General features: G+C 37.1%; 3 protein-coding genes across 5 annotated transcripts; all 3 read left to right on the top strand.

The window, feature by feature from the left end:
• The first annotated feature begins 256 nt into the window (after positions 1-256).
• On the top strand, positions 257-7,348 carry LOC111325056 (ras-related protein Rab-29). The gene is made up of 6 exons (XM_022928763.2): positions 257-460; positions 2,790-2,845; positions 3,289-3,304; positions 4,149-4,330; positions 4,941-5,065; positions 5,695-7,348. The coding sequence occupies exons 1-6, from the start codon at positions 343-345 to the stop codon at positions 5,843-5,845; spliced, it is 648 nt and encodes a 215-aa protein (XP_022784498.2). The 5' UTR covers positions 257-342; the 3' UTR covers positions 5,846-7,348.
• Positions 7,349-8,831: 1,483 nt separating this feature from the next.
• On the top strand, positions 8,832-15,958 carry LOC111325011 (caspase-3). 3 transcript variants are annotated; one of them, XM_022928699.2, is made up of 3 exons: positions 8,832-8,979; positions 12,524-12,571; positions 13,107-15,958. In XM_022928699.2, the coding sequence occupies exons 1-3, from the start codon at positions 8,895-8,897 to the stop codon at positions 13,847-13,849; spliced, it is 876 nt and encodes a 291-aa protein (XP_022784434.2). In that variant the 5' UTR covers positions 8,832-8,894; the 3' UTR covers positions 13,850-15,958. The 3 variants fall into 3 exon arrangements, with proteins under 3 accessions (XP_022784434.2, XP_022784433.2, XP_022784435.2); XM_022928698.2 differs by lacking the exon at positions 8,832-8,979 and adding an exon at positions 10,640-10,822; XM_022928700.2 differs by lacking the exon at positions 8,832-8,979 and adding an exon at positions 10,983-11,191.
• A 143-nt stretch (positions 15,959-16,101) lies between these two features.
• Positions 16,102-20,913, top strand: LOC111325010 (caspase-3). Its single transcript, XM_022928697.2, has 3 exons — positions 16,102-17,631; positions 18,048-18,095; positions 19,072-20,913. Exons 1-3 carry the CDS (start codon positions 17,358-17,360, stop codon positions 19,824-19,826), a joined length of 1,077 nt encoding a protein of 358 aa, XP_022784432.2. The 5' UTR covers positions 16,102-17,357; the 3' UTR covers positions 19,827-20,913.
• Positions 20,914-20,931: the final 18 nt, after the last annotated feature.

The raw sequence follows: 20,931 nt of genomic DNA, 5'->3' as shown, positions 1-20,931 counted from the left end.
TGATGAATTTAACTCTCAAAGAATGGAGATATTTGTCTCAGCAACGAAGAGGAAAAGGCCTTGCTTCTGCCTTTTTAAAATGTGACGCATTTTCTCACGGTAATGCCTCAATTTCCTGTTTAAAAAAAAATGGTAAAAATATCAAATAACCAAAAGGCAGTCTGATTTCCGGACGGTGCAAGGAAAATTATGGAAAAATGAAGAGAAGCTGGGTACTAGAATTCACACCTCCGGTTTTTATCCCGTTCACTTCCGGTGACACTTCGAGTCACGTGAAGTCAGTTAGAATGGCGTACTTCGGGTAGGGTTAGGCATATCTGTAGGCGAATATAGTTTTTGACAATGACAGAACTACTTTTCAAGGTGATCATAATAGGCGATGCAACTGTAGGGAAAACAAGCTTTGTCAAACGTTACGTGAATAACCATCCAGGACGAGAATACAAACCAACTGTAGGAGGTATGTTGTGCATGATTAAGTTAAATATTTTTCTGGGAAATTATGTTGTGATTCCAGAAATGCGCCATGCCAGTTTTATAATTTTTCTATGAGAATATTCTTTGATAGCTTCAAAGTACGATTTTCTTACCCTCTTTTCTTGTACTAGAATAAAGACTTGAGTCGGTCAGCGCAGAGCAAACGATTTAAGTTTTGGATTTGACATTTGACATCTTTAATTGACTTAAAATACTCCCCTCGCTCGCGTTTCTTTGGGATAGCTTGTATTTGTTTGCGTCTATTTTGCGTTTTGTTTTGCCGATTACACTTCAATTTTTCCTTAAAGGAGCAGCTATCTTGGCTTTTGTTAAACCCTCCTTAGAGTCTTAAAACATCCTCAGTAATGTTAGTTAGACCATAGTTAGTAGAGGGGACTTTAGACTGCTGTATGCCCCTAGTTCTTTCATAATTTCATTAATTTGATGTCAACATAGTTTAGTATAAGTGATAGAGGTTGTCCTCCACTTGCCTCTATTCCCCCCTCCTTCCCTAGGAGGAAGGGGGCAAGTTTCCAGAGAAACTGTGGTGCTGCAGTGGTGGAGTTATTTACAAGATAATTTATCTTCATTAACTGAGTTGATTGGGTAAAATGGCCTCTGTAGAGAGATTCTACACATGCTATTTTGAGGGATAGCTTTTTGCAGTAAATGGTTTGAACCCGGGGGTAACATGTGAAGGTGTAGTCTGATCGTCCGGGTGAGTGTAGTCCTGAGAAGGACTGTTGTCGGTGGCAGTGACTGACGTTTCGACAACCTGTGCGGAAGTCATCATCAGAGTCAAGTGAATGATTGTTGTCAGTAGAATGACAACAATCATTCACTTGACTCTGATGATGACTTCCGCACAGGTTGTCGAAACGTCAGTCACTGCCACCGACAACAGTCCTTCTCAGGACTACACTCACCCGGACGATCAGACTACACCTTCACACGGATAGCTTTTTGTCAGATTGAATTGCTCTGATAAAGGGCTAGCCCTCCAAACATCAGCTTTAGGGTCTTCTCCCAAGGACGGCCTAATTTGTTGTTTCTTGGTACACACAACTTTGTCTGGGATGGGGAGGGGGTCATGTTCTATAAGTAATCATGCATGGAGCTATGACAGGAAAGGTGCAGATTTTTCAGACTAGAGGTGAAGTAAAGCTTCTGTCAGAGGCACAGTGGCCTTAACTGGTCAGTGCACAGGACTCAAGGTTGAGAGATCTTGGTTTTGTTTTTGGGGTAGACACTTTACTCTCACAGTACCAATAAAGGGCATTGCCTTTTTATGGGTTCTTGTGTCTCGTTCCCACCAACCCTATTGGGCCTACCACTTCTGTCAGTCACACCCAATCAAGCTGCTAGAGATAAAAAAAAAAAAGCGGTCAGAATTTTTCCAGTTGAGCCATTGAGGTTATGGAAAACATCAGTTGGTGTTTGGGATGGTCTCATGCAACAGTACAATTTTTTTTTTTTTTTTTACCGAGATGCTTCACATGTGTCTTAACCCATTAATGGCGGCAGCTTTTGTGGAAAACTGTGTTTTGAAGGTAGTCGAGCAGATTTCGGGTCACTGTTGTGGTTTTAAAAGCTCAAACTTACCAAAAACCCCTTGACAGCTTGTGCACTCGACGGCCTCTCGATCCAAATGCAAAATGGTGGCCTGAAAATCTTGGGCACGCGCAGAGAGCAAAATTTCGACATGGGTTGAAAAGTCATGCCCCACTTACGACTTTTACTTTTCTCTCTTTCTCCTGCCCTTTTTTTCCCCTCTCCTTGCCTGAAGTTTCTCCTCACTTGCTGGAAATTGAGTAGGCTTCACTTTGGTGTAGAGATTTTTCAGAAACTACTCATTATTTTCAAAGCACATGCTCAGAAAGGTAGGTGGGTACTGTAACACGATTTTGGTGCAGATTTTCAGCTCAAAGTGACATGGTTTTTTGGCTATTTCTCCAATCTCCTTCGCTCAATTGCACTCATTCTGGTATCGTCTGTAAGATATTTTCAACCTGTTCAAGTACGTGCTCAAATTCGTGCTCCAGGGTTAAAAGTGATGACGTCACAAGGCGTAGAAAGGGTGTGGGTCCCCATGGGCGCATACGGGCGCACTGGACGTCAATGGGTTAATATCCAATGTCGCACTCTGTATAAATAGTGTCAGAAACACATTGTTTCTTGTCATACAATGTGAAAGGGGCACCTTTTTGCTTGTAAACAGAGTATCCCTGCAGCAAACATTACTTGTTACCCACCCCCAAGGCAAATCTGAGATATTTACAAAACATTGTTATGTCCTTGTATCTTGTTGGCAGTTGATTTTGCTTTGAAAGTTATCAAATATTCGGATGATACCACAATACGACTTCAGGTGTGTAATCAGTGAAACTTGTGTCAAGTTAAGTATTTTCAAGTAAGCCATAAATTATCCATCCAATAATTTCTTAATTATTTATGATTTTAGTAAGGATGGTTTTATAACACAATCTTTTGATTTTTTGACTATAAGCTTTCCCTCCTCTTTGGTAAAGTCCATCACTCAAAACCTAAAAAAATTAGTGCAAAAGAAAAATTGTGATTGGCATGCTGCATGTAGCTCAGGCACAGTGCACCCATGTATGGTTTTGCTGATTTTTTTTTTTTTTTTGACTCACAGTCAGACAGACTTTGCTGAAAAGGAAGCACTATTTGTATTCTATTAACTTTTTGAAAGTACATTCTAAGCAACATTTTTTTTGTTCAACATTAATTTTCCTTTCCTTTTTGTTTAAAAAATGTGAACAATTTATGAATGTGAATCCTATGGTTGTACAGTTATGGGATATTGCTGGTAAGTCGAGGAACAATTTTAACATTATTACTTGAGTAAAGTATACTTTTGTAAAGTATATAATTAACTTTACCCTCTTACTCCCAAGATTTAATAATCAATTTTACATTGGCCATACATTGCCTAAAATTTCAGCAATGACAATTTAGAGTTACTGGTAAATCGAATAGCATTCCTTAGTTGTTAATTTATTTTCTGCTCATTACCACACTCTCTGTTTGAAATTGTATTTGATGTTGTAAGGAGAGATTCCTTTTTAGTCACCCCTGGGAGGGAAAGGTTCGAAGGCAGGGTCACACTGGCTGGAGCTCAATTTCCTGAACTTTTCTTGGTCTGTATAGTGTTGAATGAGTGATTCAAGGATACAACAACCTTTTCATGGCTGATTGCAATCTGCAAGGGAAGGACCTTTCACCATCTCACTTCTTACCTCTCATCCCATGTCCTTTCACCCCCCCCCCCCCAATGAGTCAACCTTTACACCTCAGCCCTGCCCCAGTCCCCTATCTTCACCTGTTAGTCATGCAGACTGGTAGGAACTTCCATGTTAAAAACCAGCATCTGTTAATTGTCATTTGACATTAAATGTTGACCCTTTACACCCTAACACCAGTATGCATATTCTCAATACTGTTCTCTATACATTTTCTAAGGTGCTGACAAGGGGACTTTGTTTAACAATCAAGCTTCTTTAGTTAGTGATGATTTCCTTTTTTCTCCTAACCTTCATGTGTGATTCAGGGGTGATATTGTAAGGAGAAATTAGATGCTTAAGTCACGATCAGGGGTCACAAACTTGAGAACTAATTTTTACTCTGTCTTAATGAGCATCAATTATTTTCAGGTCAGGAAAGGTTTTCAACGATGACAAGAGTCTACTATAAGGGAGCTGCGGCTTGTGTCATAATGTTTGATCTGACAAGTCAACAGACATTTAATAGTACAATAAAGTGGAAGAGAGACTTGGATAGCAAATGTACACTTCCTGATGGAAAGACAATCCCATGTATATTAGTAGGGAACAAAGTGAGTTATATGGCAATCAGCACAATCAGTTTAAGAAATAGATCATATTTTGTGGGGTTTAGCGGTGAGGTAAGGACAAAGAATGGGGTAATGAGGCATGGGTGATTGTATTGCAGATGTTATGTTATTTACTGTTTAACAAATCAAGAGGGGTTTAAATGTTGTGGACTCGTGAGGCGCAGCTGAGTGAGTCTGCAATAAATTTGACCACTGTGATGACAAATATCATTTTCAATGAGAGTACAGATGGTGCCAAACCACTGTCAATATGTTTTTTACCACGGTATCAATGTCAAATAAAACCATTCTTTTAGTGCATGACACATTGCATTAAATGTTGATGTAAGCAGTGTTGTTGGTACTCTTATCGGCAACAGTAAATTGACCAATCAGATTGCGACATTATTGCCAGTTGTGGTGAAAAATATGATATCATTGTGGCATTAAATTTTATCCATTTGTAATATTTGTCTTTCCTTAGGTCTGATGTGAAAGCTCAATAACTGACTCCATCAAAATTTAAAAATATGGTGGTTCATGCTTTCAGTAGACTTCTCTTTTGTTGAATTCTGGTCAAATATTATTACTTTTCTTTTCATTGAATGTTCAGAGTGACTTATCAAGTACAAGGCCCATTGAGAAAGAAGCAATTGACAAGTTATGCAGAGAAAATGGCTTCTTGGGTTGGACAGAGATGTCAGTCAAAGAAGATGTCAATGTATCGGAGACAATGGAGTAAGAAACATGTTGCCTTTTCTATTTTTTTTTTCTTGTTCTGTGTTAAAAATCATCTTGCATACACAATATTTCTTGGCTTGGAGGCTTCATAGACAAAGCATTAAGCTGTTGTGTGTGTAGGAAAGTGGAAGCAGGGAGGTTTTTGATCCTGTTTCGGGCATGAATTTAAAAAAAAAATTGTACGTCCGACTTACTTTTTCTTTAAACAGCACTTTATAGGTTAAGGAATTAAAGGGAACACTTGCAATCTCACCTTACTTGAAATTTAACGTATTACGGTTTAATTTTGGGCTCAATCTGACATCACAAGGGCATAGCCAGGATTTTACTAAGGGAAGAAGGGGGTCACACTGTGTCAAACAGCGGGTATTCACCAGATTATTATGTGGACTACCATGTCATGTTTTATTGTGACAAAAAAAGGCTCACAAAGAAGGGGGGGGTCACAAACACCCCACGACCTGCCCTAGCTATGCCCTTTCATTGCCCAGAAACCTTACATCACCTTCCTCTCACTGCACAAGAGAATGATGTTTTGAGGAGATGTTATATGTTGTCACTTCAGATAAAATGTAGTAAGGGACCCATCACATTACTATTTATTTCCACCTGAATTATTTTCTTAGATACTTATTAACAGAATTGTTGGACTGCTACAAAGACAATGAAGAAAAAGTTGCACCGAAGAACACCAGTACTGATCAAGGAGGATTTATTGAACTCACAAGTCACAAGACTGCTAAAGAAAACACCAGCAGATCAGGATGTTGTTCATAACTCACAAAAAATAGAAGAACTGATCAAGATTTCTGTGTTTAATTTTCTTTAACCTTCAACTCTGAGAATGTGATTGTTAACTCTCCCCTTCAGGTGCTGCACATTTCGTGGTAAATGAGTTACGAGAATTTGGTGTTAGATCAAGATAACTTTTGCAGGATAAGTTCCAGTATTCTCATAACTTGTTTGCCAGATAATTTATTGAAATTATAGGGGAGAAGTTACATATTAATCACTTCTAGGAGTTCAAGGGTTGACTAGTGAGAATGCATTCATCTCTCATGGTACCATGTGGGAGAATTTCATAATATATCAAGGGTAGTGTGACTGTAAAGTGTTATAGCAGGCAGATTTTTTCAAAAGTGAGTGCTTAATTTTCAGATCAAGTGTTGAAGCTACTATATTGGATTTTCAAAAATGAGAAATCATGGAATGAGTAAAAAAGCCTACTTGGACAAGGGGAGGGAGTGTATTAGTAAAAGATAATGGGGTCCCACTCCCCCACTGGGTTTTGCCCCAGGCCTTCCTCCTTCTGCCCAACCCGTTAGCACTCAATTTGAGTGTATCTACACCAAGGGGTCCTAGGTTATAATGCTTATGTGTGGTTATCATGCAACCATTTGAATTCTATTTTTGTTACGGCAAAAAAAGTTGGAAAGGGTAGGAAATTAATTTTTTCAGTTTCATGGGAGGGAGTTTCATAGATAGGGAAATAATTGATAATATATGCAATATGGTTTATGTTCAATTTGGTGTGTCTTGAAAAGTAGACAATGTGTATTTTTGCATGTTTACACAGAGCTTAAATTTGTAATCTTTGCATTGACCTGGTTTCAAATGATCTAGGTTTGCTAAACATGCACAGTTGATCATACCAACCATCAAAAAATTTTTGAGTTGTCAAGAGTCCTTTAAAGCAGATTGTTTTCGATCTTCCATTCCAGGGAAAAAAATCATTTTTCCCCTAGTATTGTTGACAGGCATTGTGAAGTGTGGTTTTTTTTTTTGCACAATAGTGGTTTTCACTCAGCTTTGATTTTGTTTGCACATTAAATACAAGGCATGCAAATTCTACCCAGTTAGCCTGCTGAGTACAATTGCATTACCAGGTTAAAATTTTTTCAAAGTTTAATTGTCTTCCATTTGTATAAAAAATGAATGAAAATACAAAGGAAAAATGAAGATATTTATATTTGAAAGGAGAATTTCCAAAATGTATTGACCACTTTCAAAAATGGCTGCCGGATTAATATTCTTTTGTCTAAATTTAAATTAGCCTTTCTGGCCTCGCTTGAGATAATGTATTCTTTTGAATTTTGTACTAGAGAACGAGGCCAGAAAGGCTAATTTAAATTTAAACAAAAGAATATTAATCCGGCAGCCATTTATGAAAGTGGTCTATCCAGCTGGACATTCACTTTGATAAAGTGTTTTGCAGTTGTTGTGAAGTAATAGAGGAACTGATGGAAAGTTTATAATAAACTTATAAATTAGGTACATGCATACAGAGACCTTTCAGGTATGATAAAGATTTTATAATAATTTTCCTCTGGGCTTATCAGATACTTTTACACTCCTGGCTTAAAGTTTCCTGAATTTACGTGCATGTTATGTTTCATCAGTTTCAATATCAACCTTCCTGCCAGAGCCACGTTACAAAGGAGGGGGGGGAAGGAGTATTTTTGTCAATTATTTTTGGGTGTGTGCTGTTGGCCTCTCAGGACCTCTGCTCCATTTTAGTCTATTCTGTGGCTAATTATAGACTCCATCTTATTCACTTTTGAGCCACAAATCTTCTCAATTTTAAAATCTCTTCTTACCAGAATTTTCTTATCTCACTTTCTCTCCCATGCAACCCAATGGTATTAACTCTAATGAAAATGCAACCCCAATATAGTAAATCCAGTCATCAAAAACATGTGCTCCTGACCACACCCCAGGAGCACATCCATATTAGTCAATTACTAAGGAGTAACCTTACCTCCTTCCCCCCCCCCCCCCTACGGCTATGTTCACAGTTAATTATATGTTAACTTGAACATCCCTCAGTAGTGATACAGTCTGTATAATGTCAACATCACTAGTTATTCCTCACTGAATCCATGTACTTGTCTTAGATTGAGCAGTTCAGACCTTAACAAGTCTTTCAAGTCAGCAGGCTTCTGACAATTTTTGGTTTCTTTAGTAAAAAGTGACTACAAGTCTCGCTGCTCTACGCAAATGAGACATTGTGGCTATCAAAATTTTTGATTTTGCACCCCAGCATCAGAATACATACTCTCCATACTGTTCTCTATACATTTCTTGAGGTGCTGACAAGGAGAATTTGTTGAACAATCAAGAGCTTCTTTAGTTAGTGATCATTTCCTTTATTCTCCTGACCTTAATGTGTGATTCAGGGGTGATAATGTAAGGAGAGATTAGATTCTAGTCACTTTCAGATGAATGTGAAAGCCTCAATACTTGTTCATCCTTCTGTTTTGCATAACCACATTTTCATTTAGGTCAATTTTTTGGTAAATGAAATGATTTGAACTGATAAGCTAATTGCTTGAAATCCTTTAAGGGGCTGAAATTTAATTTGAATTCCTGCATTATCATTCTGTAAAATATTGCAACCATTGTGGCTAAATTTTTCCCTCCTCATGGACATAAGAAGGGTTTTTTTTTTTTTTTTTTTTTTTTTTGATGGTGGAACTAAGAACGAGGTCCCCCACCAGCATATGACTGGCAATTTCATTGGATGTTCGTACTTTTGGTGGGACGAAAGGATGTGCACTAAGACCCTCTTCCGTGCCACACCCCTTTCTCACCTGATATAAACAAACACGACAATTTCCATCACGATTTGAGTCGAAAATGTAAAACAAAATAGAAAGACGACTCGTTTTAAGAAATAAAAATAAAACTGCCTGATTCCTGTCGGTGTAGCCCGCTGACCACACTAATATTACCTTCACTTCCGGGTGCCTTTGGTCTCGAAACATTCTCAACAATTTCGTACGCATCGTACGCATCAGAAGTATTTCGGGTAAAGTTTATTTCTGATATGTCCAATTTCAGCATAAGTATAGAAAATTGTCCGCATCTAGTTGTCAGCGATCAAGCCACCGTGCACATTGCGTCAAATAAAGGTAAGATAACTAACCAGCCGCTGGTTTCCGCCTTGTAAGACCGATGTTACTTAAGGTTATTTACATTATTGCTTTTTGAGTTTGCTGAATTATACCCCTATGAAGAATTTTTGAAAATTTGCAAATTTTCCTAATGAGTTTTTCCCTAAGTCAGATGTGGCCAAAAATATTGTAAATGTAGCGCAAATTTTTTCCCGCGTATGCCGATTAAAAATGCCAAATTTTGAAATCGAAATTATCTATCCCTCAAAAAATTAAGGTAATAATACAGGGGTGTGTTAAATGTACGCGTTGTTATAGTTCAAATTATTTCTTTAAAATTTATCGTATGCATTTATCATTCTTGACCTTACATCTAAGTTGGAACAATACTTTTTCACTTTTATTGTCAAGGGACGCCAATAAGCGCAACTGAAAGTAGAAAGCGCCTTTTTCCATTTCTAAAAATAGCCCATTTTATTACCCTGGGTGCTTCACCGATTGAACATGGAAAGGCTCGGCGGTGGCTATGCAAAGTCACCTCATCCGTCCAGCAGCAAGTAATTTGGGACAGGGGTGGGGTACTCCCATATCATTTTTGGAAAGGAGTAAAGCGCTTACCAACAGACTCGCGCAACATTTAATTCTTATCAATAAAGGCTGATAGTTTCTAAAGAAAGTGTTTGGGGCTGCGTCGGTGGGGGTAACAAAATAATTTGAATATATCAACAAAGTTGAAATGGTAAATTGGCCATCGTTACGATTATTAAAGCTGACGTTTCGAGCGTTAGCCCTTGGCTCCGACGAAGGGCTAACGCTCGAAACGTTAGCTTTATAATCGTAACGGTGGCCAATTTACCATTTCAACTTTGTTGGTATATTCAAATTCAGTTCTTATTAACCGAGCGGGAGGTCTGTATGGGAGAATCTTGACCGAGGCCGCCAGTACAGACTGAACGCAGTGAGGTCTGTATCAGCGACCGAGGTCAAGATTCTCCCATACAGACCGACCTAGCTCGGTTAATAAGATGTTTATTACATCTTATATGCCAGTTTTTTACATTCTTTGTACCTTTTTTTCTAGACCGGTCTAGATACCGGTCCAGATGAGAAAATCTAGACCGCTTTCAAAATTGATTTCAGCCAATCAAATTCGTGAAGTCGGTAGTTCCCAGTCCTTGTGAGACACAGCCATACAATAACTCATAAAGACCTCGAATACAGTAAAAACCTGCGTGTAAGAACCTAGTTTTTTTATGTCTGGCAAAATAGGTTCTTATGTTTTTGGGGTATTTACTGACAACTTAGGCAAAACAGGTTCTTAATAGGTTCTTAAAATATCTGTAATAAAAATGCTATTAAATAATAATTAAATTAAATAATTAATTATAATACATGATTGAAAGCCATAAATACAGTGGGAAAACTGTATTGCGACATTTTATGGAAGTATCAAATGTATAGAAAACATTTATTTTATAGTTACAGACATATTTTGCTACAACATTGTTTCATTATCCAGAGTGATTCTTCATATAAGAACCATGCAGGTTTTGCTGGGTAAACAGGTTCTTAAATTTTTGGGTATTAAAATCCAAAATTTCTGCCAAAAAGGTTCTTAATAGAAATAGGTTCTTACACACTGGTTTTTATTGGTAGTTGTGTTTTCCGCTGACCACTTTTAACTCCGTCCTGTCTTCCCTTCCGTCTACTTCCGTTTGACCGTGTAAGGACCTCAACGCTTCGTTTTCGGCTGCCAAAACCTTTCCTTTCAGCATGTCGAAATTCAACGTGAATGTAAAAGAGTGTAAGGGCGCTGTCGTGGTTGGCGATCATGCGAAATTGACCATCGGGGCGACCGCCGGTAAGAATTCAAAAGATACACATATTTCTCTGTTGTGCAGGAAGTCTTCGATCGGTGCTTCGAAAAATGGACCAAGATAATTTAAAGTGTGTGGCTAGTTCAAAGCATAATTTCAATCTTTTATTTACTTTCCTGATAGTTGATGCAATTTAAAGTCTGATTTGATGTAATATAGTGTTTTCCGCTGACCACCTATCAACCCGTCTTTCCGTTTGTAAATGTCTAAGGATCTTTAGATTTGTTATTTTGGTCTTCACGCATTATTTTCGACTGGAAAGCCTTCCAGTATGTCTAAATTCAGTATTACTGTAAATCAATGTGATGGTAACGTCGTGGTTGGTGATCATGCGACAGTTGGGGTGACCCACGGTAATATTGCATCTTTCTGATTATCGTCGACCACAAACATTTCGTTCGACATCGAGTTTGTACATGTTGTGTACAACACGGTTTGGCTTCTCGATCAAACGTTCCCCCGAGAAGGAAAAGTGTAGTTTAACATGTTTGATATATATGGGCAAACTTGAGGAAGCCATTTAAAATTATGCAAGATACGCACACGTTATCTTTCAAACGTAGCTTTTCTTTCTCGTCCTAGTTAGATCACTTGAACCAAAACCTCGCAAATACATTGCGCAGTGTTAAAAGAGTAACTTCAAGTCGAAAAAAATGGGAAGGAATTTTGAGAGTAATTATTTATCCCATCTCGTTGGTCATGCATATTTTATTCCTAAGTTTGACTTTAATCTTATACTAGTCAAATAATTTTTACAAACAAGGTGAAGAGAAGGATCCACGAAAATGAAACTGAAATGGGAAAACCCCCTTTCACATTTCTTGAAATAATACCAACTTTTTGAAATACCAATTTCTATATGCCAGTGATTACTCATGTGGCACATGCAAGGAGATCAATTTTGTGCACCAGCATGTCCATTTCCCATGCAAAATTTTTAAGAAACAACCACTGTTCTTCAAAGTAAGCAAACAAAAATTTAAACATCCATAGAAATCTGTAAGAGCAAACAAGAGCATGTGAGAGAAAAACTTGAGTACAAAGCTTTTTCAAGAACAGGCATCCTGTTGATCTACTATTCTGTTTTATTCAGTTATATTCGGTTAAAACAGCCTGACTTAGTGGCTTTTGTAGTTATGATTAATTAAAAACTTACTTGAGACAACTTGCTTCTGACAGCATGACAACATGCCACTTAGTCATTACAACTTTTTCACATGCACAGACATTTGACCAAGTGGTTGGGATTGCATCAACTTATGTATTTGTTCTGAGATTTACTCACCTTCGGGACTCTAGGCCAAGAAGCCTGACAAATGTACAACTCTTGCCTACTGAGTTCGAGATCAGTAGTGTAATTCAGGGCCCAAGAAGTGCAAAGCACATGGGGCATAAATTCATACAGAAAAAAACAGGTTGTGTAACTTACAATACTGACCCAGAAAATGAGGTTAGTAAGATGTTTATTATACCTCTGGGTTCAAATAGGGAGGGGGGGGGGGGACAATTTCACTCTAAACAAATTTTCCAGTGGGCCCTGTACAGTTATATATGCCCAGCTAAATTGACCAATTGTAGCACATGAACTAATTGAGAGATATGATAATTAAGGCATTGTAGATAAAGAACAGATTCTTTTTAAAGTCACTTACTAATAGCTAGTTCAATCTTTAACTTTTTATTAGGAATACCACAGGAACAACATGTCCCAAAGCAAGCAACGTCAACCAGAGGTGAGTTAAGAGTTCAACTGTCTAGTTTTTTTAAATACCTTTCATGTCCAGTTGGACCTTAATAGTTTTTTATTTTAAGGTCATTGCACTATCTTCCACACATTTCCTACAGTTTTAGCTCCAGTGATTTGAATCAAACAAGAACTCTCTAGTTCATGTCTTGTTTGATTTTCTTCTCATCATTGTTCCACTTCCTTTTTTATTACACCTCATACCTTAAGGATTAAGGGAGCTAGTCAACTTTTTGTTCATCTACAGAAAATTAAGCTTGGAGTGTGCACCATGCAGGGACTATTTTGGTTATAATATAGAAGCTGTAAGCAGCCATTGTAGTGGTATGGAAAAAAAAAAAAAAAGAAAAAATAAAAGGAATCATGGTGTAGAGATACTTAATATGTAACCAGTCATTGCCCTGAGAAAGGGATGGCCAGCATACAAAGTTTTTTTTTTATAATAGAAGACAAGGCTAAGCAGAGATAAAGATTCATATTTCTGCTTAAAATCAAATTAATTTTTATAACTGTTTCTTTGGCAGCTCATACACCTTGTCAAGAGACTGGGGATGACATCATTTACCAAGCCAAGTCTGGTTATGCGCTAGTAATTAATAATTACATCTTCCCCCAGAGGACGGATGTTGAGCGCCATGGGTCAGGAGAAGATGTGAAAGGTCTCAAGAGTCTCTTTGATGATTTTAATTTCACTACCAGGACTCACGACAACTTGAAACAAAGTGAAATCTTAGAATTACTAAGAGAAACATCAGAGAAGGACTTTGGCAGATATGATTGTTTTGTTTGCATAATCCTTAGCCATGGTTTTGGAGATGGAATCTTTGGAACAGATGATGTTTTAATTAAAATTGAAGCAATTACTTCCTTTTTTCGCCGAGATGAGTGCCCATCTCTTGAAGGAAAACCAAAGATATTTCTGATCCAAGCTTGCCGTGGCAATCAACAGGATAGGGTACCTATCCAGAGCGACAGTGAACCTATTCCACTTGCAAGCTCATCTCTGCCAGCTGATGCTGATTTTCTGATCTGTTTTGCCTCTGCCCCTGGCCATCAAAGCTACAGGCAGCCAGAGCTTGGTTCCTGGTTCATTTCAACAGTTGTTGAAATCTTCAAAGATTACGCAGAAAGAGAACATCTCATGGATATGATGTTGAGAGTCAACAACCGTGTTGCCAATTTTTTCAGCAGAACAGGCCTCAAGCAAATTCCTTGCCAAGTCTGCATGTTGAGAAGGAAAGTGTTTTTCAATCCTACTTATAAATAAATACTTCATTCATGAACTCTTTGCAATAAATGTCGTCATGTGAGTGAGTTTCAGGTTGTAGGGATTTTGAACAAACTTATTTGGAAAGGAGGTTGTCAGATATTTGTAACAAGTGTGGAACAAGGAAAAATCTGGGTTCATCATTTGAATTCAAACTATGCTCAGTACCTGCTTTGTGATGGTAGACTAGGCAGTCCTCTTCTGTTGACTGAAATCTTCAAGGGAAATTGAAGAAGGTTTGAGTTATACAGTGAAATTTAGGATAAAATTTTCTTATATTATAGAGTGCAAGTGAAAATAGAACATCTAGAAGTAGCAGCAATTAAGCTAAGCAAGGGAGCTCTGTGAACACACAACGTATTGTGGTTGATTGGATCCTGTATGCCTATACATCACTATTGAATCACAGTTGTTTTGTGCAGCGTGAAAAGAGGACAAGGGACAGAGAACCATTCCATGTTTCCATATAAATTAAGCATTTTTTATAACTACAGTACAGTTTGTTTTGACTTTCAATGAATTGAAAGTCATACAATTGTTCAAGTCATCAGTGGAGGGTGCAGTTGCATAAAAAAATTACTTCATTAAGGGAAATGAAGACTGGTTTGAATTAGCAGTAGTAGGTTTGAGTGACAGAAAGTAAAAAGGCAGCTCGAGTATGAGATGAGTCCTCAGAAAAATTGATTTTGCCTCAGGTTAGCTCAAAGTTGGAATTAGCGAAGATTCAAATTCAAACAGAATCAAACCTAATCTAGTTTAAACTGTTTTGACCTTGACCTGAAACTCATTCTAAACTTAACAACCTGAAGCCTTTACATCAAAATTGTAACTTATAAGAACACTGATGATGCGGCCGTAGTTAGGGTTTGGAAAATGCACCTAAGCTTTTCAAAAGCTACTGAACTGTTTTAGCTTCAATTATGTGTATGATATTGCAGAGCTTTTCAAATGATGCTGAACTGTTTTAGCTACAATTATGTGTATGATAATGTTGAGTTTTTCAAAAGCAACTGAACTGTGTTAACTACAATTAATGTGTATGATAATGTTGAATAATGAAAATCATTATTATAATTAATAGTAAATGTAAGTTTAGTTTAGAAATTATCTTTAACCCCAAAGAGTGACCGGCATGTAATTTCTCCTTACAATATCACCCCTTGAATCAAACATTAAGGTCAGGAGTATAAAGGAGATGATTACCAACTTAACAAGCTGATGATGCAGGGGTGGATCCAGGAATTTCTGAAAGGGGGGTACACCATCGAAGTAATCTTCAATGCCAGTGGTGTTTAAGGCAAGTGAGGCCCTGTGCCTCTGGCGAGATCTCTTAATTAAAGGGGTGCAGTGCAAGTGAAACAACTTGGTAAAAGAAAGGAATTTCTTTTATTATTTAGGAAGAATCAAACAAAATAACAAGAAACAAATGCTGTCCAAGGGGGGGGGGGGGTGGGTTGCAACCCCCTCAACCCCTTCCCTGGATCTACCTATGTGATAGTAGTGTTTTGATGTACCCAGTACCATCTATATCCCAGAACTAAAAAACTGGTAGGAACATATGACAGACAGTGAACAGAATTGAAACCAGTCAGGAAAAGAATTGAAACCAGTCAGGAAAGCAAGACTGGGAGGGTCAAAGAACAAGTTATTAGCAAACACTGTTACTTCAACATTGAAGATGATTGATTGTTAATTCTCCCCTCTAGCTGTTACACATTTCCCTGTAAATTGGTTACAAGAATTTTGTGTCAGATCAAGATAACTTTTACATATTAGGTTTGAGTATTCTCACTACCTGTTTTTCATATAGATTTAATAGCAAGAAGTTATATGTCAATCACCTCTGTAAGGGGAAGCACTGATACAAATCCAGAGAACGTTTGAACCAAAAGTAGAGACTTTTGTCTGGATCATTTAATGCATTGTCTTAACATCAGACATAGGGAATAGATTATCAATAATATCAATAATCTTGAATGTTGTCCAGTAGTTACATTTGTATGTATTTCCATAATAATATGTGGGTTCAAGTTAGCCCTGCACATGTAACAATCTCTTAGAAATGCTATGTTAAAATTGAAATTAAAATTTTGACCTTGCATGGCCTCATCAAGGATAATTATTATTGTTATAATAGCAATTAATTTGCATAAAGTTTGTTGTTGAAGTTATGTTCAGTACAATGAGAAGCAAGTAGTGTGCATAAATGTAAGCAGAATAAAAATCTAATTATGATAAAGTAATAATCATTATCCAAATGTGCTTCGTAGAGTACAAGTAACACGTGAGACAAGTACATGATATTTGTACTCCAGAAATATCCACAAAATTCATCTGCACTGAAATAACAATTATTTGGCATGTTGAATAATAAATCTCTTATTAAACATTTTGCTGTGTAATATCACTGAGTATTTTACTTGTTATTTGTATTTCGACTCACCCTAGCTACAGGCTCGTCAAAATATGGCACAATTAACTCTTAAAAATACTCAGCGATACCACACAACAAAACTTCTAATAATATATATCTATCCACTGAAGTGGAGGTGGTCAGCAGTAGAGATATTTTAGTGAGCCATCAAGCAAAAAGGTAAATATCCTCCCCAACCTACTGACACTCGATGAATAGTTCTTCAGTATAGGCTAACACAGTGAGATAATGTTGCACAAAAAGATGATTTTAACCCTTGTATTCCTGTAACTGCATGAGTTACAATAATTTCGAGTCCAAATCCAGTGGAGTTGCTTGGTGGTGAATAGCAAAGGATATTCAGAGTTTGAGCAGCCAATCAGGGCACATCTTTGATGCTGTCCACTGTTTTAGTTTACAGTTATTTACCGCAGCTGAAGTGAATATAGGCGGATATTTACTGAGCTGCAAAGCCGCATGTAAATATCCACCACTCTCTCTGACACCAACTTGAAGGTGAATAATTTTCTTCGTATATACCACACAGAAACCGAAAAAAAAATTTAATTGCTGTCAATATACCAAAAAAAGCTGGTATATTTTAGTTGTTAAAAACTTCTTAGTCTGCCAAGCAACCTGCTATATAAAAAAAAAAGTAAAATAGAAAATTAAATGAAGTGCACCAATCTGGGAATGCTGCATTGCAAAGAGCTTTCACGTGTGTGCCACACAAATGAGGGATCTTATCATTCCTACAAAGGTTGAATGATTCAATTTGGCATGTACTGTTAGGGTTGTTTTCCAGTAAATAGTCTCAATTTCAACACCTAAGTAGTCTTTGTTTGGAATTTAGGTTTCTGTATCTTCATAGATTGAGGAGTTTTCGTTTTAAGTTTGAGTGTCTTTTGCCGATCTAATTGCAGCCCTTTAGTAAACCTTTTACGGTGACCAATATTCATATCAACAACTCAGTTGATAAAAGCAAATTAACTTGTAATAGTCACCACCGAAAAAGCAGCACGGTTTCTGTCGTAAATTGCTCCCTCTACCCCAGTGACTCCATTTTGAAGAATAAAGCACGCCGGGAACAGGGTAATGCTTGGGCCATGCTACAAACCCGAAGACTCTAATTTGGTGTCTTCCGCTGACCACACATCAATCTGTACTTCCGTGATTACTTCTGTTATCCTTCTGTCATACTTCCGCCTTCTTCCTCTTGTAGCAGTGCAAGGAATTTCTACGTTGGTCTTTACGCACCGTTTTCGGCTACGAAGACCTTCCAGCATGCACAAATTCAACGTAACTGTAAACGAATGCAGTAATATCGTAGTTGGGGATAATGCAAATTTGACAATTAGAGCGAGCAACGGTAAGATTTGCTTCTTGCTACCAGTCAACATGGTTTGGCGAATATTTTGGATGTATAAGTTTTCATCTATTTCAAACATGGGATCACAAGTATGGAGGGCTCAATAGAGCCAATCCTCAAAGTAACCATTCCCCAGCTTCAGCTAAACTGGCTGCCAAATTTTCGAATAGCTGAGAATCCCAACTAGCTAGCTGGGACTGATGTCTGGCAGAAAAACTTAAAAGTAGAAAGTGAAACTTGAATGTTGATAAAAAAAAAACTTGAATTTTTGCGGGGATTTAATGCCATAAAATTTGAATCTTTGCGGGTATTTAATGCCGTAAAACTTGAATTTTTGACTGTGAGATATATTATGGTATTTTATATTGAGAAAGATTCTTTTAAAAGTAACTTAGCCTGCTCTTTAATTTTATTAGGAATACCACAGCAACGTCATGTTCCAGAGCAAGCAACGGCAACCAATGGTGAGTTAAGAGTTCTTAACTGTTTAGTTTTTAATACTCTTTCATGTCCGAGATCGTAGTAGCAGTTAATTGCACTATATCTTCCATACGTACATTTATCGCAATTTTAGCCCTAATGATTTGATTTTGAAAACGAAAATACCAAGCAGGGACCATTTTAGTTATTAAAGCCAGAAGAAAAAGTGTTACCCTACAACTATAAATTTGCAGTGGAAGTAATGCTAGTTTGGTGACATTTGTTCAATATTCCCATGGTAATTAAGCTTTCATGTCTATTTCGAGAAGTGCATTAATTGGTTTCAAGTTAAGCTGTTCTTTGAAATATTATCTTTTTCTTTTAATAACCTTGTACTTACTTTAATTCTTTATAGTTTTGTGAGTAACTGCTGTAGCCATTTTTTTCTTCTGGCTATCAAAATTTTATTGCTAGCACAATTTAATCAAATCTCATGATGTTCAATCACCAAGAGAAAACTTTTACAAAATTTCAGTCTAGAACTCTGCAGATGTTGCAAATCCTTTGGTTGTTTGTAACTTGTGGTCATCTTCACTTTTTCTGATCATTTTTCTGCCTTTTGGTTTTTTCTTATAATTACCACTTTCATTTGGGGTTTGATTGTCTTCCCTAAGAAATAGTTATTTCAAGGTATCACCTCAAGAGTTTCTCACTTAAAGGCTCAAAAAAAGTTGAAGCTTATTGGGAGTAGATGATTGACTGATGTCTGCCACAGTCTCTGATTGTTGGGTGGCAAGCAACCATATAGTTGAAGATGTGAGAGGTAATTGTACTCATAGGAGTATGCTGAAAAAAAAAAAAAAAGAATCACAGCGTAGAGATAATCATATTGCACTAGTTACCACCTTGAGGAAGAGGTGGCACAATAAAACAAGCACAAATGACATAAAAATTTGCAGAAGAAAAGATAACTAACCCATAGTTTTACTTAAAATCAAATTTATAATATTGCTTCCTTAGCCACAGCCCATGCACCTTTTCAAGAGTCTGGGGATGCTATTGATTACAAGGCAAAGTCTGGTTATGTGCTACTTATTCATAACTACAGCTTCCCCAAGAGGAGAGACACGGAACGCCAATGGTCAGCGGAAGATGTAAAAGGTCTCACCAGTCTCTTCGATGATTTTAATTTCACTATCAAGACTCGCAACAACTTGGAACAAAGTGAAATCTTAGAACTACTGCAAGACGCATCAGAGAAAGACTTTGGCAAATATGATTGTTTTGTTTGTGTAATCCTTAGCCATGGTTCTAAAGATGGAATTTATGGAACAGATGATGTTTCAATCAACATTGAAGCAATTACTTCCTATTTTCGCCGGGACAGATGTCCATCCCTTGAAGGAAAACCAAAAATATTTCTGATTCAAGCTTGCCGTGGTAGTCAACAGGATAGCATACCTATCGAGAGCGACAGTGAGCCTATTCCATATGCAAGCTCATTTCTGCCAGCTGATGCTGATTTTCTGATCTGCTTTGCCTCTGCCCCTGGTCATGAAAGCTACAGGCAGCCAGAGCTTGGTTCTTGGTTTATTTCAGCAGTTGTTAAAATATTCAAAGAGTATGCAGGAAAAGAGCATCTCATGGATATGATGTTGAGAGTCAACAACTGTGTCGCTAATTTTTTCAGCAACACAGGCCTCAAGCAAATTCCTTGCCAAGTCTGCATGCTGAGAAGAAAAGTGTTTTTCAATCCTTCTTATAACACTTTATGAGCTTTGCAATAAGTTTTGTCATAGGAATGAATTTCAGGTTATAGTGATTTGAAGGAAGCTTAATATTTGGAAAGAAAATTGTGAAATATTTATAACAAGTGTGGAACAAGGAAAAATCTGAGTACATCATTTGAATTCAAACTACAGCCAGTTCCTGCATGGTGATGGTAGACTAGGCAGTCTTCTTCTGTTGACTGAAACTTTCAAGGCAAATTGAAGAAGGTTAGAGTTATACAGTGAACTTTACAATAAAGTTTTCTTGTATTATAAAGAGTGCAAGTGAAAATAGAGCATCTTCAAGAAGCAGTTATGAACTTTGACTTGCCACAAACTGAGTCAAGTCACTGTGTTCAAGTCATAGGAGATACAATTGCTTAAAAAATTACTTCATCAAACGAAATGAAAATTGATTGGCAGGAGTGGGATTTATTTAAGGTTTTGAGTTACTGAAATCACAGATCATATATGATGGAGTCCTCAGAAAAATTGATTTTGCCTCAGGATAGCACAAAGTTGGAATAACATTTAAGGATTCAAAATCAAACATAATAAAATTAAATCTAGTTTGAACTGTTCTGACCATGAACTGAAACTCGTTCAAAACTTAACAACCCAAAGCATTTATTGACTGCATTTACATCTAAAAACTCTGATGATATAGCCAGAGTTAGGGTTTGGGGAACACATCTGAGCTTTTTAAAAGCTAGTGAACTGTTTTAAAAGTAATGTGTTTTGTGATATTGAATATAACTGAAAAATCATAGTGTATATGCTGGTTTAGTGTATAACTTATCTTAAGAGATACTCCAAGGTTAACCACCTTTTCTCTCTCAAGAATATCCAATACTTTAATAGCACAACTATAAGCCCCAGCGTGTTCTGTTCTCTTGCCGTATCTTAATGTAATAATGCAGTTGTAATTAGTCTAGAATTTTGAATCTCTTGCTCTGTAAATCTTTTTATTTTATAATATACGTATTAAACACTGCCTGCCTCGACTAGCCTTTGCTAACTGCGGACAGTGCATATTTTTTTTTGTTATAAACTTTTGTAATAAACTATTTGTAATAAAGTAAGAAAAAAAAAAGGTTCCAATAAGTAATCT

The sequence above is a fragment of the Stylophora pistillata genome, chromosome 5 (assembly GCF_964205215.1).
Source record: "Stylophora pistillata chromosome 5, jaStyPist1.2, whole genome shotgun sequence".
NCBI classification, from domain to species: Eukaryota; Metazoa; Cnidaria; class Anthozoa; order Scleractinia; family Pocilloporidae; genus Stylophora; species Stylophora pistillata.
The sequence above is the reverse complement of the archived record's forward strand: the minus strand, read 5'-3'. Positions and strand labels throughout refer to the sequence as shown.

What these genes read in the sequence shown, in the direction of transcription:
- LOC111325056 (XM_022928763.2), top strand. Translation starts at nt 343, where the DNA reads ATGACAGAACTACTTTTCAAGGTGATCATAATAGGCGATGCAACTGTA. An exon ending in ATACAAACCAACTGTAGGAG is followed by an intron (nt 461 to 2,789) that starts GTATGTTGTGCA and finishes TCTTGTTGGCAG; the next exon opens with TTGATTTTGCTTTGAAAGTT. An exon ending in GTATATTAGTAGGGAACAAA is followed by an intron (nt 4,331 to 4,940) that starts GTGAGTTATATG and finishes TTGAATGTTCAG; the next exon opens with AGTGACTTATCAAGTACAAG.
- LOC111325011 (XM_022928698.2), top strand. Translation starts at nt 10,735, where the DNA reads ATGTCGAAATTCAACGTGAATGTAAAAGAGTGTAAGGGCGCTGTCGTG. An exon ending in GACCATCGGGGCGACCGCCG is followed by an intron (nt 10,823 to 12,523) that starts GTAAGAATTCAA and finishes ACTTTTTATTAG; the next exon opens with GAATACCACAGGAACAACAT. An exon ending in GCAAGCAACGTCAACCAGAG is followed by an intron (nt 12,572 to 13,106) that starts GTGAGTTAAGAG and finishes TTTCTTTGGCAG; the next exon opens with CTCATACACCTTGTCAAGAG.
- LOC111325010 (XM_022928697.2), top strand. Translation starts at nt 17,358, where the DNA reads ATGCTTGGGCCATGCTACAAACCCGAAGACTCTAATTTGGTGTCTTCC. An exon ending in GACAATTAGAGCGAGCAACG is followed by an intron (nt 17,632 to 18,047) that starts GTAAGATTTGCT and finishes TAATTTTATTAG; the next exon opens with GAATACCACAGCAACGTCAT. An exon ending in GCAAGCAACGGCAACCAATG is followed by an intron (nt 18,096 to 19,071) that starts GTGAGTTAAGAG and finishes TTGCTTCCTTAG; the next exon opens with CCACAGCCCATGCACCTTTT.